This window comes from Pelophylax lessonae (genome assembly GCF_965119305.1).
Source record: "Pelophylax lessonae genome assembly, chromosome: 1".
NCBI lineage: Eukaryota > Metazoa > Chordata > Amphibia > Anura > Ranidae > Pelophylax > Pelophylax lessonae.
Window position 1 is genome coordinate 614,804,627 of NC_138768.1, and position 18,514 is coordinate 614,823,140.

At 38.9% G+C, this 18,514-nt stretch overlaps 1 protein-coding gene across 3 annotated transcripts in view; it reads right to left on the bottom strand.

The window, feature by feature from the left end:
- Nucleotides 1-4,214: 4,214 nt before the first annotated feature.
- The window catches only part of EGF (epidermal growth factor), a 213,013-nt gene continuing 198,713 nt past the window's right edge, over nucleotides 4,215-18,514 (bottom strand). For all 3 annotated transcript variants that reach the window (XM_082254307.1, XM_082254306.1, XM_082254308.1), the window contains 2 exons: nucleotides 11,380-11,457; nucleotides 4,215-4,494 (listed from right to left, as the gene is read on the bottom strand). In XM_082254307.1, the coding sequence (XP_082110433.1) occupies nucleotides 11,403-11,457 (55 nt within the window). In that variant the 3' untranslated portion in view covers nucleotides 4,215-4,494; nucleotides 11,380-11,402. The remainder of the gene's footprint in view (nucleotides 4,495-11,379; nucleotides 11,458-18,514) is intronic.

The following is an 18,514-nucleotide window of genomic DNA, read 5'->3' on the forward strand; positions in this document are numbered from 1 at the left end:
AGAATTCAGAGGCACTGTGAGCTCATCCTCTAAGTCTGCTGCAAACAGTATGTGCCAGCTTGTATTTAAACTGGCCGTTCTCTATGTAGCTTCTGACAGGCTGCTCAATAATTTTGACCAGTGGTGGGGTAGGACTTCAGCTACCTAGTTCCCAGTTGGGATCTCTGTGATCCGACCCTCACAGTTCGATCTTTTTTTTTTTTATGTTCATAGCTCTGCCTCACCTGCCTGCCCTGACTGCACGTCCCTGCTTTCATTGGCATCAACATGTTTACAGTAGGGCTTTATTGGAATAACTCCGAAGATGTTTATTACAGCATGTGCATATGTTGACTTTAATGTTTATACATTTTCATCACAAGAATGGTGTAATACGATTTTTATGCATATCAAGGTTTAATTTATTACAGTGTCACTATTTATGCAGCAGTGCAGTTTTCATTTATGGTATTATGTACAGTTGTATGTGCTTATTTTAGGTTAACTGCGGCAGCTAAATATTTATTTTATTCACTGAATTTTACAGTTTATCATTTGTAATTCAAATGTATCACAATATACTATCATTTGTTCCATGGCATGAAATAACACATTGTAATTTTTAGAACATCACCCTGCAGGCAGGCAATACAGGGCCCTTAGAATGGTAAAGGGAAGCCATTTCAGACCTGATTTTTCTGGTTATCAAATCATGAAAAACTAAGCTTAGGTAGGAAAGTCTAATAAGTCCAGGAATGACTAGCTCCAGCCTATATAATAAACCTTTGCTAATATACAGTAGATACAGTTTCAGAAAACGCAAGGAACAAATGCATTAGCTTGTAACAGTAGAATTTGGGTCACAGCAGCTGAATGTTTAGGTATTTACCTTGCAATCTAAGCCATGATGTTTACTGCACAAGACCTATCACATTCTTAGCGTTCCATTTCCAATAGATGTATTCTAAATAAATATGTAGAATTTAGCACATTTGACTTATATACGTATGTGTGCCTTTAACAGCTTCACCAGACATTCAGAACAGGCTGATTCTAATACTGGTTTCCTCAGTCCTAAACTGTTGTTTGGAACTACTTGGAATTACAATGTTAAAACTAAAAATGTAGAAAAGAAAAAGCAAAAATGTCTTACTTTTTTATGTTAACCATCAGCTTACATCACCGTGAGGACCAGCACAAACACCATCTAGCTCTAGTGAGCAGGGCCCTCTGATTCCTTCTGTATTGAATTGTATTGTAACTGTACTGTTGTAAAGCGCTGCACAAACTGTTGGCGCTATATAAATCCTGTATAATAATAATGCAAGTTACACATAAAATAGTATAATACTTTAATAGATTACCTTTAGAGACCCTTTGCTCAAACCCAACTAAAGACAGAAATGATTAATTAGGGACTCCAGGGTGATATACTCTCTTCATGCAGTTAAAACGACCCCATGGTAAACTGTATTCATTTTCTATGCAGCCAGTCCTTGGTCTTCTTTCCAGCAGTGTCCTCCATTGAATGTGACTACTACTACTTTAGCTACTTACCCTAAAAGAATATGGCACCAGTTGTGGGGCATAGAATCTTTCACAATTGCCAGGCTCAGAGCTTTTGTCACTGAAACCAGCTAAATGAAGTGCTCATATCTACTCTCTACCTCCATTTAGCAGCTTATGAAGGCCCTACCATTGTTAATCTGCTGCTAGTGGCCAATTAGAATTTTGTGTAATATATATTTCAGCAATTTCCATTGTATATTTTTGCAAAATAAACATTTCAATTATTTAAATTATTGTTAATGTAGGGTAAGGCCTTTGTTGTCTGTGTGTTTTAGCTGACAGTTGTCTATTGCCCTGGCCTGTAAAAACAAATTCAATGGTAAAATGTGGACAGAATTTAGGTAACATCACAAAATGTATTTAAAAACCCATTTAAAGTGGATGTTAACCCTAACAATATAGTTCTTTTACATGTTCTCTTTTGCCTGATAAATATATAATTGGAAGTATTGTGTTATATGTTTGAAGATGCGGCGAATAGAAAATACCTGTTGAACCTGCCAGAAATCCAGTAAGTTAATTTTTTTCTGCATCTGCCTCTGTTGACTGTTATATGTTGGCATTATACTATCTCTGTGGAACTCAAAATGCCACCCACCATGTTATATAAAGAGGAGAGGGAAGGTGTCCTGTTGTCCCAACTTTTCTGCCCTAGGGTGCAGTGCTATTCTTCTATAGATACCACGGATGAACATTTTTACATTTTCACCAGAAAGTATATTACTAGCAGAATCATGAGATAAAAAAAAAAGCCTAAAAAAGAAAACAAATGCAACCACCACAACTAAGGACTGGTAAGTTGCAATATACTGTATTATATCTATTTTTGCATTTAGATATGCTTTAATTATATTTTTATTGTTTATACAAAATAATTGCATTTTTTTTAATATCTGCACAAATTTCACTTTTAATAACCTTCATTAAATGTTGTTATGCTTTCCCTGCATTAAAATTTTGTAAAGCAAGGCAACACATACAAAAATATTAGGGCTGGAAAGTTTATCACAGTTTAAATTATTTTATATACAAAGTATTGAAGACATATAAAGCAGGAAAATATATTTTCTATTTCCATGAATGATGTTTTACCAGCTGCTACCACTTTCCAATTATTTCAACAACTACCGATAATGTTAGATCACATTTAAATATAAAGAACATGTATTGGTTTCTCAAAGTACTTTTGTTTATGGTGCCCATCAAACCATTATATTTAGATCGGGGGATACTAGCTGCATAATTACAACAAAATACATCATGGTAAGGGTGATCGAGAAGATTTGGGAATGGTTTACTACAGGTTGTAAGTTTTACACTATCCTGGATGTTGTTTCTGCTAATAGTTATTCAAGCCAAATGGAAAAATTCATTTTTATGTCAAAGCTGGCCAGGGCTTTTCACAAAAAAACATGAAAAACTGTTTTACGTTAACCCACTGCTAGTGCTGTGAACGTTGCCCTTCCATATTACCCTTCAGTAATGTGTGTGTGTGTGTGGGGGGGGGGGGGGGGGATTCATAAACTTTGCAAAAATCCCTGACTAATGGGCTTTTACAGACTACCAATAGGGCAATCCTCAATACATACAGTATGAAACAATCAATATCCAATAAGAGACTGGGGTATGTTTTTGTTCATTATTGGGAAGGATTCACTTGTAGGATCCATGTGGAGGAGCACCTGCCACTATACTAACAGGGGACTTCTTGGAATATGTAATGACTAATATCCCTTAGCATGTCTATAGGTCTTTCTTTAGATGTATCTGACCTCTCTATTCCATTATAGGTTGAAAAGGCAGGAGTTGCTCCTCCAAAGATGGAAAATTCTGTATAAATGACCCCTTTTTTTTGAAAATGCATGGCGAGCCTATTATATATTCTCTTCAGAGGTTGAGGAATATGTACTTTATATTATTGTGACATGCAAACTTTTGAGAGTTATGTAGGTATTTTTAACAGTATATGACATATATAGTACATTGTAGGAAGTAAGTTACCTATCATTTTGGGCCCCTTTTTAAGCTACTACAGGATACAGTATATGTTTTTATTAAAGTCTAGTATGAATAAACCTGTTTGTTACAGGGGATTACACTCCAGTATTTTATTGGATATTGATTTTTAGACATATATTTACCATTTGTTTGATTTAGAGTTGTTTTATTGATTTCATAATTGATTTATAGCAGGGAAGAGCGAAGAGGTTGAAATGTTTTTGGGCAATAGGAGTAATATGGGGAAACCAATAGGAATGCAGTACACTTCTGTTAAGAGCACCAAAGCACACAAAACTGGTGAATGGAGCTACATACAGTAGGTCTTAAATATATTGAAGGGAAAGTATACAGAGAGATGCGCAAAATCACTCCCTTTATGTTACACTATGTTCAACAAGCCTAAAGGTAAAAATGTGAGCATAGACACAAACTTTCAAACCTATCTTCTTTATCTTCCACCTAATGGATATATAAGAGGCTGAATGTAACCAGCAAGTCCTTGGATAGCTTTTTGCAATTACTTTGCTCAGTCCAAAAAAATATTATTATATAGTAGTGGATACTTTTCCTTAGAAAAATAAAAAAAAAGATGGCCACCTGGGTAGTAGCCTCACTTGTTTGATAGCACTGGGAACAATGTGAACTATTTCATGTCTGAATTTAAAAACTGCTCATTTTGGAGCATAATCGTTTTTTATCAAATAAGATTCCCAAGTAAATTTGTTTAAATTGCACAACTGCATAGAGGATTCACATTCTTCTTACTGCAAATGGCTGGTGATAAGTCCTTTCTGTTTCGCATTCATCTACAAATCAGATTATGGAACGCTGTCGTTTTTGTAGGCACAGTCATTTTCATGTTAGTTTTCACACACTTGAAGCTCTGCTTTATTCTTCACAGACCAATTACTTGTTCATTTTTCGATTTCACAGTCTTGCTGGCCACTGACAAAAGAAGGAATGTGGAAAAATCAACAGCAAGTACAAGGGATTTTTATTGAAACTTCATTTACTTAGGAACCCAGTCTAGCTATTGTTTATATTACACTAAAAGAGTAATACCATACCTGACTAAACAGGTTGCACTACCAAATTTCACCAGCATGTGTACATGCAGAAGATAGCTAGGGCTGCAATTTCTAGATTGACAATAAAACCAGGGTGTAACTCACTGGTGGGTTTTGTAGACAGAAAACCTCCCTAAATTTACAAAGAATGCCCAATAACACACATATGCATGCTCACACATATTTAAAGACAGATGTATACAATATGGAGTATGCTCTTGTCAGAAAATGATGTGCTGTAATGCTACCTTGAAGAGAAGCTTTCAGTTGACACCCAATATACTGGCATAGCTTTAAAAGCAATAAGAAACCTGACCTGTGGTACAAAGAGACATTTCAGCACTACATCTCCCTAAATGTCACTTGTGAGACATAGGCTTTTCCTGCGCAATGTTTATTAATGGTAAGAAAACATCCACCTGGCAATAAATCCTATGTAGGAAAATACAAATTAAGCAAGGCTTGGTAAATAAAATGAATATGAGCCTGTCTCCTGTAACAGACACAAGTGGTCTGCCTCTGTTTTAAATACAGTTGGTCATTTTTATACTACATCTAGCTGACATTTACATTTCTGCCTGTGGGTATTGTATACAAAGAAATAATGAAGAGATGTATGTATTTTCTAAATGCAATTTATATGAAATCATATTATTAACATATACATTATATTCATCATATAAATTCAGAAAAATAAATTCTACCACCTCCACCACAAAGCATCATACATTCTTATGAGCCATGTGTTTGTGAGATTCCTAAGTCATCTGGGATCATATGGAATTACAAGTAGAAGTCAATAAAGCTGAGGTCTGAGATTCGTCAGAGGGGTTTCCAGTTTATATTAAACCCTTCCAGTCTGCCATCTATTGTTCTCATTCTAATGAAAATGGGCATTCTAGGGGGCAAAAGCTGGTATCTAGCATGTCTCTTATTAGTGCAGCAAGGTACCTATATTGGGACTAGAGATGGAAAGACCCGGGAAGAAAATGGAAAAATTGGGAAAAAAATTGTTTTTTCAAACCTTCTTTTGTTTTTTGTTTTCTAGAAAAGGTAAAAAAAAAAATAAGATGAAGTGTGGAATATGTTTTAGAATATCATCAAAAGTTAATTTATTTCAGTAATTCAATTCAAAATGTGAAAGTCATATACTTTATATAGATTCATTACACACAGAGTGATATATTTCAAGCATTTCTTTCTTTTAATTTTTATGATTATGGCTTACAGTTAGTGAAAACTCAAAATTCAGTATCTCAGAAAATTAGAATGTTACATAAGACCAATAAAAAAAAAAAAGTATTTTTAAAACAGAAATGTTGGCGTACTGAAAAGTATGTCCATGTACAGTATACAGTAGTATGCACTCAATACTTGGTCGGGGCTCCTTTAGCTTGAATTACTGCATCAATCTGGCGTGGCATGGAGGCATTCAGCCTGTGGCACTGCTGAGTTGGTATGGAAGCCCAGGTTGCTTTGATAGCGGCCTTCAGCTCATCTGCATTGTTGGGTCTGGTGTCTCTCGTCTTCCTCTTGACTATACCCCACAGATTCTTTATGGGGTTTAGGTCAGGCGAGTTTCCTGGCCAGTCAAGCACAGTGATACTGTGATCATTAAACCAGGTATTGGTACTTATGGCAGTGTGGGCAGGTGCCAAGTCCTGCTGGAAAATTAAATCAGCATCTCCATAAATCTGGTCAGCAGAGGGAAGCATGAAGTGCTCTAGAATTTCCTAGTATAGGGCTGCACTGACTTTGGACTCATGGAAAACTTTGGAAAATTTAATTTGGAAATCGAGGTCCCAGAGTCTGGAGGAAGAGTGGTGAGGCACAGAATCCAAGGTGCACGAGCTCCAGTGTGAAGTTTCAACAGTCGTTGGTCCACTGCGTTTTATCGAGTCTAAAGTCAGCGCAGCCCTCTACTAGGAAATTGTAAAGCACTTCATGCTATCCTCTGCTGACCAGCTTTATGAAGATGCTGAATTCATTTTCCAGCAGGACATGGCACCTGCCCACACTGCCAAAAGTACCAATACCTGGTTTAATGTTCATAGTATCACTGTGCTTGATTGGCTAGCAAACTAGCCTGAGCTAAACCCCCATAGAGAATCTTTGGGTATTGTCAAGAGGAAAATGAGAGACACCAGATCCAACAATGCAGAAGAGCTGAAGGCCGTATCAAAGCACCCTGGACTTCCATAACACCTTGAGAAGTTGAGGAGAAAAAATACTTTTCCAAATGCTACAAGAATGACAAAACACATCCTGGCATGCCAGAGCTGCCCTAAAGACATTAAAAATACTTTATGGAATAAAAAGATGACAAAAATGAAAGTGCAGGGAGCTTTTCCCTAATGAGTTCTCATTCCAGAAACACTCTGCTGCTTCTGGATCATCACAAAGTGTTTCTTTACCAGCAGCATCTTCAACTAAGGAAGTGTTACAAACTATGGCCTCCCAAAAATATACAATCCCTTCATTTATAGAAAAAAAGACACCTAAAATCAGGAGAACATTGATCAAGCTCTTTCAAGTGCAATACAGTGGGGAAAATAACTATTTGATCCCCTACCAACCAACAATAATTCTGGCTCCCACAAACTGGTTACAATATGTGCTCATGTGGTACACAGATTAGTGCTATCAATTTAAGAATGTGCTCCTAACAACAACTCGTTATGTGTACAAAAGACACCTATCCACAGAATCCTATTCTTCCATTCAACCCACCATCATGGGCAAGACCCAAAAGCTGTCAAAGAATGTCAGGAACAAGATTGTAGACCTGCACAAGGCTGGAATGGGCAATAAGCAATAAACACATTCCAGGCACTTCCACATTACCTCCTGCTCCCCAGGTGACGTTTAGGAGAGAAAGAGCACTCAAAAATATCCTGGCTCCAAATAAATTACATTCCAGTAAAAACACATCACCTCTCGACATAAGATCATATTTTGATCATAAAACCGGAGTATTCCAATGCAAGAAGAGAGGGTGTCTCACATGCCAGTCCATCCCACATGGATTGACTGGCATTAGAGACAGTAAAGGGAGATTGTTTAAAATCAAACAATTTATTACTTGCTCAACTAAGTTTGTGATCTATGTCCTAAGGTGCCCCTGTGGCTTTCTCTACATAGGGCGCACTATGCGTACCTTACGGTGAACCTTACAGTGAAAAGCGCAGACTCATTAAGAAAGGTTGTGACAAACACAGCATTCCCCGGCATTTCTTATACACGCATCACAAGGACGCCTCTGTAATAGAAGTAATGGCCATAGAATCAATCCCCAAGGGTACATTGATGGACAATGAGCGGTTTCTACTTCTTTGCAAAAGGGAGGTTTTCTGGATATATTGTTTTGGCTCATTGTCAGCCAATGGCCTTAATGAGGATTTGGAGGTTCATAATATAGTGTGAATCCCATACAGAGTAATTTTATTCATTTGACATATTTCTTTTTTTTTTTTTTTTATACGGCACTGTATTTATAATTTACAGTTTATATTGATTCACATTCTGATGTGCGTATTTATCATAGTTACACATAATAACATCAAGTGATATTGCTGACATTCTATGCCATTTATTCATTTATTTAATTATTATTTTTTGCCATTTATTTTATTTTATTTTTGCTGTTCAAGGTGTTTGTTTATATTTTATATCCAATATTTTATATATTGCCTTAGTTATTATTATTGTTATATATTTTTATTTGAGAGAATTTGTGCGTGTTTTAAATATACATTTTTATGTTAGTAAAGAGTAAGATAAGGGCTCCGAGAGGTTAAAGGTTTCACGGTTTGCATCCACAGCCCCGCCCCTTCTCCTATCTTTAAATCCTCCAGTTGCCATTCCTTTCCATGACTTAATAAAGCGCATGGCATGAAACATGTAGTCATGACAACAAGATAGTTTGTGTTCCACCCTGGCTCCTGGTTTCTTCCCGCAAGCGGTGCCTGTCCAGCTGACGTTACCATACTGGAACTACAGCGGAGTGATTCCATCCCTGAACCGGCTGGTTTCCGGCTCTGCATACATACGCTCAGTGGTCCTTGGAGATTAATCTCTCAGCATCCGTGTCGCTTGCTGTCGGTACCCTTGTCCACTCCAGCCCAGGGTGATGTACTTTTTTCCTTGGTCCCCATTACCAATAAACTGTTAAACCCCTTTTTTTTACTGGATGTCCACCTGGCTTTTTTATCCTTTGCATCCCGGTGTGTTTATGCGCTGTCATTTTTATGTACTTGGGCTATAAGACCATCAGCAAGAAGCTTGGTGAGAAGGAGACAACTGTTGGAGTGATTATTCGCAAATGGAAGATATACAAAATAACCATCAATCGCCCTCAGTCTGGAGCTCCATGCAAGATTTTGCCTCATGGGGTAAGGATGATCATGAGAAAAGTGAGGGGATCAGCTCAGAACTACACGGGAGGAGCTTGTGAATCAAGGCAGCTGGAACCACAGTCACCAAACAAACCATTGGTAACACAATATGCCGCCATGGATTGAAATCCTGGAGCACCCATAATGTCTGCCTCCTCAAGAAGGCACATGTACAGGCCAGTCTGAATTTTGCCAATGAACATCTAAATGATTCAGAGTAGGATCGGGAGAAAATGCTGTGGTCAGAAGAGACCAAAATTTAGCTCTTTGGCATTAATTGGACTTGTGTTTGGAGGAAGAAACATGCTGACTATGACCCTAAGAACACCATCCCTACAGTCAAGCTTGGAGGTGGAAACATTATGCTTTGGGGCTGTTTCCCTGCTTAAGGTACAGGCTGGCTTTGCTGCATTGCGTGGCCAATGGATGGGGCCATGTATTGTAAAATCTTGGATGAGAACCTTCTTCTCCAGAACACTGAAGATGATCAATAATGAGTCATCCAGCATGACAATGAGCCAAAAACATACCGCCAAGGCAACAAAGGAGTGGCTCAAGAAGAAACACATTAAGGTTATGGGGTGGCCTAGCCAGTCTCAAGACCCTAATCCTATAGAAAATGTATGGAGGCAGCTAAACATTTGAATTGCCAAGAAACCTTAAGGATTTAGAGAAGATCTGTAAAGAAGAGTGAACTTCTCTTCTTTTCCTATCATGATTGGTGACTGTCTGCCTATGTTATTGGCAGGAGTATTTGCCGTTTGCTTTGATCTTACTGATGTGTCCTGGCTGCCTTTCTGGAGAGTATGACCGTATTCCCTTATGGTTGGATGGGATGCCTTTGTGACCACCTATAATTTAGTGGTCTATACATTCTGGTAAGGAGATCCCTGAATCACATGGGGTGTGAAGTGTTTTTCATCAACTTTTCAGTCACCCTTATCTCCCTGTCCGGTTTTCTGGGAATTTTGATTCTTCTGGATTGTCTGTAATGGACTCTGTATGAACTTTTTAATTAATTTATTTATTTTACATCATTTTTGGGAACCTGTATGACATGCACCTATTGTACTTACTATATCAATTTTAATTCATGTTGAATTCATGTTTACATTTATTCTAGCGCTGCACTATCCTTTTACATTGTTTATTGTTGGAAACTTGTATTTTGCCAGGTATTAGCTACTCCCCTCATTAGCGCAGTGTTTTTTTCTTGTTTACGCTCTTAAGTACCTCTCTATTCTCTAAACTGAGATGTTGCACGATATATCTGCTGGTTCTTTTGCTATAAAAACATCGGCGGTGTATTTATAAAATAACACACCTATGGATCAGAAAATCCCATGTGAATAAAAAATGTACTCATCTAAATAATGATGGTCTTATTGCCTTGTACACCATGTTTGGTCAACAACTTCTGTTTTCCTGAAGACGGACAATGAGGGTATAGCCTCTCCACTTCTTTAAAAGACATAAATGTTCACTTGGAGACCAATATGAGTTTTAAGTAAAATAATCATCTGATAGTGGGAAAGTCCATTATGTACAGTATATCTATGGCTAACTTTTCAACATTCAACATTCAAACTATCACTATATATGCAGGAACAAAAAATGGTTGCTTAGTATGTTCCTGACACCCACCAAGTGCTCCTGATATTACTAAAGGGTAGTGAGCCAAAATGCAGAGGGTAAAGTTCATTAATTTATTGGAAATTATCACTTTAAGCATTGGGGTTGCGGTCACTGATGTTGCCTTTGTGGATCCATAGAATGGCAATTCCTGAATGAGATGACCACTAGCAATTTCACTTGGAGTCTGGGTGTGTTTTTTTCATCCAGCACCTGTATATACCCAGTCTAAATACTGCCAGGACTCAAGCAGGATGTAAGGGATACAGGAGGTTAATCCTGCAATGTGTCTCCCTGTTCACAAACTCTGTAATAGACGCGTTAGCCCTTAATCATTATCATTTTGCATATATAGGAGGTAATATTAAATATTTGAAATGTGCTTTTACAAAAGCTGTTTTTAAAAATATGTGGGCTTACACTAATTTGATAGGGTCTCACATCAATACACCATGTCATCGCATTGCCATTTCCTTAATTTAGACTCGGCTCTCCAACTGTTGTGTGCTGGGGCTAACAATAACACTGGCTCATAACTGCAGAACATCCAAGCAGCTGTGAACTTAGAGGGATAACAATGAAGTAAGATGACCTGGAGTTCAGGGCAAAGTACTCAATGACTCTGGCAGCTACTTAATGTATAGAAGATGTGAATTATTTCATGGATAATCTCAAGTGGATCCCCACTGCCCTTTGATCCTCTGCTGCGACATATTAATAATAAAGAATTACTGTACCTCAGGCTGGCTTCTGCACATTGCTAATATGGCTCGATGTGGCGCCCGCCAGCGCTTCTGCTTTGTATGAGCTGATGCCTTACAGTGAAAACAAAAATAGAAGAATGCAGTAAGTCATACTGACCTAGGTAGTGTTTAAAGAATGTAGTGTGAATAATGATGTAGCACAGGTGTTATGCATCCTTATAACCGATCAGGTCCCTGTACTGGTCATAGACATAAGCGTATTGTCATCAAAGTGGCTGATTTTGGACAGATAAGGTGAAAGTCTCTTTCTTATCTCATGGACACCAGCAGATACCAAGGGACTGATTGGATAGGATATAAAACCTGGCACAATTATGATTCTTTCAATCAAGATACAAGCTAGAAATGTCTGGTTGTGCTTCTTCCTCTCTATTCTATTTATCTAAACATGCATGTTTGGGACATCTAGTTGTACATACACCATTCAGCAATACCATTATGTCCACTGACAGGTTAAGTGAATAACACTGATTATCTCGTTACAATAGCATCTGAAAGGTGGTGTGATATATAAGGCAGCAAGTAAAATTGTTGTCCCTGAAGCTGATATGTTAAAAAAAATGGGCATAACAGTTCGTTGTGTATGGGGTGTGTAGCCGCAGACTGGTCAGGGTGCCCATGCTTAACCCTGTCCACAGCCATAAGTGCCTACAATGGGCATGTGAGAATCAGAACTGGACAACATAGAAATGGAAGAAAGGGGGCCTGGTCTGATTAATCATGTATTCTTTTACTTTATGCGGATGCCTGCATGCATGTGCCTCGCATACCTGGGGAACAGATGGTACCGGGATGCAGTATGGGAAGCAGGTAAGCCATCAGAGGCATGTGATGCTTTAGACAATGTTCTACTGGGAAACATTGGGTCCTACCATTCCTGTGGATGTTACCTGGCACACACCCACCTAAAAATTATTGGTGACCAAGTACACACTGTCATGGAAACTATATTCCTTGATGGCAGTGGCCTCTTTCAGCAAGTTCAAGAATGGTTTGAGGAACACAACAAAGAGTTTGAGGTGTTTACTTGGCTTCTAAATTCTCCAGATCTCAATCCAAGCTACAAGTTATATTGCAGCCTAGATTCTACTGGAGGGTAGTGATTTCCATTATTCAGGTTATATGGCAGCCTAGATTCTACTGAAGGGTAGGGATTTCCATTATCCAGGCCTTTGTGCCCAAAAATTATAATAGCAGCAGCATAGAATAATGCCTACTCTTCAATTTGCCAAAGCAGGAAAAATAACAATATAAAATCTGACTGGTAACAAAAAAAATCATATGACATTTCCCAGCCAAGAATAAAAAAACCTACATAGGTATTTCACGTTATCAGTAGCAATCTAAAAAAAAGATGCAGTTTGTTAATAAGATCTTTGATTCAACCTGGCCTTTTCCTCGGTTTAGCACATATGTTTTCTAGCAAAGCTACATGTACTATGTCATTGAGTAAGCCAACATGTCAGACTGAATGGGTATTCTAGTGCAGTAGCGTGTGAGCCTGTTGCTGTCTTATTATTATTATACAGTCTTCTCACCAGATGTCTTCACATGTGACATAGATGTAATGTTTTCATGGCTTGGTTAAATTTTAAGCAGAGCCACAGCAAACACAGACATCCAAGTCAAGATAGCTGAGATAACTAATAGGATGGTTAAATCAGGAACAGATGGCAGTCTCTTTTTGGAGGAAAACAGGGATTACCATGATGTTATATTTTCAAAATTCAATCAAAACATGCCAGCTCTCAGCAGGAATCTGACCATTTGCTCTCAGAACTGGGTGCTCATTGCCATGAAGCCATTTTCAGAAACAAGAGAATACAAGTAGTGGAAGCTAATATTGGTGAGGTCAAGTGCATAATTAGAAATATGTCATTTTAAGGGCCTGCAGCAAGCTCAATCTTTTCCCAAAGGTACAGCACATTTATCATTATCAACATATTAAATAGAAAGAAAATGGTTTTGGCTTAATTTTATTTATATATTTATTCTATTTTAGATACAGTATATGTACTGTATATACAGTGGTGATCAAAAGTTTGGGCACCCCAGGTAAAAATTTGTATTAATGTGCATAAAGAAGCCAAGGAAAGATGGAAAAATCTCCAAAAGGCATCAAATTACAGATTAGACATTCTTATAATATGTCAACAAAAGTTAAATTTTATTTCCATCATTTACACTTTCAAACTAACAGAAAACAAAAAAATGGCGTCTGCAAAAGTTTTGGCACCCTGCAGAGTTAATATCTTGTACTGTGTACTTTGGCAAGTATCACAGCTTGTAAACGCTTTTTGGAGCCAGCCCAGAGTCTTTCAATTCTTGTTTGAGGTATCTTTGCCCATTCTTCCTTACAAAAGTCTTCCAGTTCTTTGAGATTTCTGGGCTGTCTGTCACGCACGTCTCTTTTAAGGTCTTTCCATAGATATTCAATTATGTTGAGGTCAGGAGATTGTGAAGGCCATGGCAAAACCTTCAGTTTACGCCTCTTGATGTAATCCCCCGTGGATTTCGAGGTGTGTTTAGGATCATTATCCATTTGTAGAAGCCATCCTCTCTTTAACTTCAGCTTTTTCACAGATGGCATCAAGTTACCATCCAAAATTTGCTGAAATTTTATTGAATCCATATTTCCTTCTACTCGTGAGATGTTCCCTGTGCCACTGGCTGCAATACAACCCCAAAGCATGATTGATCCACCCCCATGCTTAACAGTTGGACAGAGGTTCTTTTCATTAAATTCTGTGACCCTTCTTCTCCAAACGTACCTTTGCTCATTCCGGCCAAAAAGTTCAATTTTAACCTCATTGGTCCACAGAACTTGTTACCAAAATGCATCAGGCTTGTCTATATGTTACTTTGCAAAGTTCAAACGCTGATTTTTGTGGTGAGGACATAGAAGAGGTTTTCTTCTGATGACTCTTCCATGAAGATCATATTTGTATAAGTATCTCTTTATAGTGGAATAGTGTACCACAACTCCAGTGTCTGCCGGATCTTTCTGGAGGGATCGTGCAGTCAAACGTGGGTTTTGAATTGTTTTTCTCACAATCCTGCGAGCTGTTCTGTCTGATATTTTTCTTGGTCTTTCAGATCTTGCTTTAACTTCCACTGTTCCTGATGACTGCCATTTCTTAATTACATTCCGAACAGAGGATACTGACATCTGAAAACGCTTTGCTATCTTCTTATAGCCTTCTCCAGCTTTGTGAGCGTCAACTATTTTCAGTTTCAGTTTTCTAGACAACTGCTTAGAAGATCCCATGGTGCTGATTGTTGGGGCAAGGTCAGATGAGTCTGGGCATTTAAAACCTTTGAGATTGACATCACCTGGTCTTCCCAGACGATGATTGAGAACAATCCATGAAACTGGCAGGTCTCAGCCTTGCAAAGGGGGCAGTGCATGCTATAAATTCTGCAGGGTGCCCAAACTTTTGCAGACACCATTTTTTTGTTTTCTGTAATTTGGAAGTGTCAATGATAGAAATAAAATCGAACTTTTGTTGACATATTATAAGAATGTCTAATCTGTTATTTGATGCATTTTGGAGATTTTTCCATCTTTCCTTGGCTTCTTTATGCACATTAATACAAATTTTTACCTGGGGTGCTCAAACGTTCGATCACCACTGTAGTTGTGTGTGTAAACTTTTTATTAAGATCTTTAAATCAAAATCAAACTGTATTTGAGCACCAAATGCTTGTGGGACTTCAAGAACTGTCATTTTTTTTAATTATCTCTGCTGCTGGAATTACTGTGCTGTGAAATACTGTATTCGATTTTTGCTCTGAACAATCACCTGCTTTTTGCATAGCTTTATATCGATACCTAGCGCCACCATTCCTTCCTGTACAAAGTCTTGTGCAGTCTTTACAGCATTACCAGCCTATGAAAGTTTCCTCGGTTTAGTTTCTGCATATAGGGTGTCTCCATTGTTTCCAGTGTCTCTATGGTGCCACCCTGACATGCATGCTCCTGCCAGCTGGTGCCTTGCATGTGGAACATAACAGTAGAACTGCTGATTTTACCTGATTGATGCATGCACAATAGAGTCCACTGGTGCTGATTGGCGAGTGTATGTGTAGTAGGGGCTGCTGTCTTTCTGAGATCTGCCAATGTGTCCAGCCAGCGCATGTGTGGTCCTGTGCTAGACTTTCAAGCACAGTACTGTTCATGTGCCAGCAGGGCAAAGCTCCAGCTGCCTCCTACTATGCAGTTACTGGCTGGGCACAGCACCAGCTATCAGAAAGACAGCAGCCTCAACTTTGCATGAGCTGGCTACACAGCACCAGCACCTCCTACTGCGCCGGCCAGGCATAGAGCCAGTTTCCCTACTGGTGTGCATAAGGCACACTCCCAAGAGAAGGAAAAAGCATAAAAATGTAAGACTTGGGGACACCAAATTTTTATTTTTTTACACTAATTGTGTGGAGCTTGATTTAAAGGGCAGTTTTTTTGGAGGGGTTTAATATTACTTTAAGGAGAATTGTGAAACCAAGAGGGCAGAAATGTCTAATTTTGTCCTATTTATGGAACAAAACTGTGTAATCAGAATTAAACATGCAAAAAATATTCACCTATTGTGATTAGAATAACTCAACACTGCTTAATCCAACTAAATCTTCTTGCAATTAGTATACATGATCTTGAAAAAACATATATCTTAAATATTCATATAAAAACAAAATATATGATATAACAAACATCATTTCAGTGCCACAATTCTGTAATAAACGTGCACAAAAAGAAAAAGTGGTAAACTTAGTCCACAAAAAACATATAAATGAATGAATGCTGTGATTCCAAATGTCCCTTCACTATGAAATTCAGAGATTTTCACTAACTGTGTCCACCTGCGTATCTCTTGTGTATCGCATGTATTAGGGCTATGTTCATATCTAGGCGTTGCTATTTTATAGGCGTTTTTATAGGCGTTTTACAGGTAAAATGCCTGTAAAACGCTCTATATCGCCTTTCCAGCATTTGCATTAAGTCTATGGGGAAAAAACGCCTGTAATCTGCCCAAAAAGAAGTTCATGTACTTTTTTTGAGCATCAGGTGTTTTGCTGAAGGCGTTGGAACGCTCAGATGTGAACAGGGGCCATTGAAATGAATAGGATTTGTCTTGTTGGGCGTTTTTTGAGCTGATCCTTAAGAGCTGAAAAACACCCCAAAACGCCTACATGTGAACGTAACCTAAAATTATCTAGTGGACCTGTTATACTGTTCCTTTGCCACTAGATGTCCTCTATAGTATAGGCTGAAACCGACTGTTTCACTTATAATCCTATTTTCCACAGATCATTTATCCATAAGATGTATGATTGAATATATGTAAAGAAATCTCATAGTGTAGTATTTTGAAAAATTTATTGAAGTAAAACTATAATGCACTCACATATAAAACTGATGAATCCAGCATCTGTTACACAAGCTCCAGGCTCGTAACGGGATTCGCGTCACTTCCGGTATCTCGTTTAAGCCCTATGCGTTACGTCACGATTACATGACCTCTTCAGGGGATATTGGAGACCACTATTGGTCGTCTTATGTAGTCTATCTGATTGGAGTAATATCACCGCCATTTTCTAGAAGCCCACTAAATGGGTTTCTTGGAATTCACTGGCGTCATTACTCAATGGTGACATAATACTATTTATTGCAAACATAATTAGTTCTATATCGACATCAAGTAGTGTGACCTAGCAACCAGCTGTACATACAGCAAACATATTGATAGTTGCTTATACGTCCATAAATACTTCCAAAATATGACTAGTCCAGATATTTAAAATATAGATCCACAAATAGAGTACCAGGAGCGTGGTTCCTCCTTACAATATATACCGTAAAGTAGGGCATGTCATTGACTCCCACTGCTGTCAATCAAAGTCAGTGATAAGGGGGCGGGGCGCAGCCCCGCTATCTGTGTCAATGGACACAGCAGAGGGGCTCGGGATTGAGCATGCATGGGGGAACTGGACAGAGGGGAGAGGCCAGGAGTGCCCGCGGGGGACCTTAATAGAGGAAGTCTGCGGCTGCTCTGTGCAATTCCATTAAACAGAGCAGGTAAGGATAGACATGTTTGTTTGGGTTTTTTTTTTGTTTGTTTGTTTTTTTACATTACCTTTACAACCACTTTTTCTTAGGAGTTTTTGGGGGCAGTACAAACATGGCTCAGCCACATGTTTTTACACCCCTCTTTCCCTACCACAATTGTAAGGAAGCCCTAAAAGTGAAAACACAAAGTACAGTGCCTCCACTAGGAGCTTCTGGCTTCTCTGTGCTCTGTACTTTGACATGTAGGGGAGCTGTACTGATGCCGCCCCTGGTTGGTTTTTGTGTCTTTTAGCTGCTCAAAAACCTCTACCACAGAACTGAGGGGAACTCTGTGGAACAAGTCTGATAGGCGGGTGGGCGGGGACAGTGGCCGGCAGAAGCGTGGGAGAGAGAACACAGAACTCACCTTCTCTGGCTCTCTCCTCCTAGGGATCACAGGAAAAGTAAGACCGCCCTGCAGTCACTTGGGACACAGAGAAGCTCAGGAGTCTGGCCAGAAGGACGTCACAGCCCTGAAGTAGCAGAAGATGGAACCGCTCGTAGACACCGGAGATTTCGGCTGTTGGGCTGGAACTGATGTCACAGACCTGGCTGGAAGCCATAGGTGCATTAACCTCAAAGGAATGGGAGGCCTATTGGGTTGAGGTCAGGACTCTGTGCAGGCCAGTCAAGTGCCTCCACCCCAAACTCGCTCATCCATGTCTTTATGGACCTTGCTTTTGTGCACTGGCCACAATCATTTGGTGGAGGCGAGATTTTGGTGTGTGGTTATTATTCAGGGGTTGGGTTTGGCCCCTTAGTTCCAGTGAAGGGAACTCTTAAGGCATCAGCATACCAAGACATTTTGGACAATTTCATGCTCCCAACTTTTTGGGAACAGTTTGGGGATGGCTCCTTCCTGTTTCAACATGACTGCACACCAGTACACAAACAAGGTCCATAAAGACATGGATGAGCTAGTTCAGGGTGAAGGAAATTAACTGGCCTGCATAGAGTTCTGACCTCAACCCGATAAAACACTTTTGGGATGAATTAGAGTGGAGA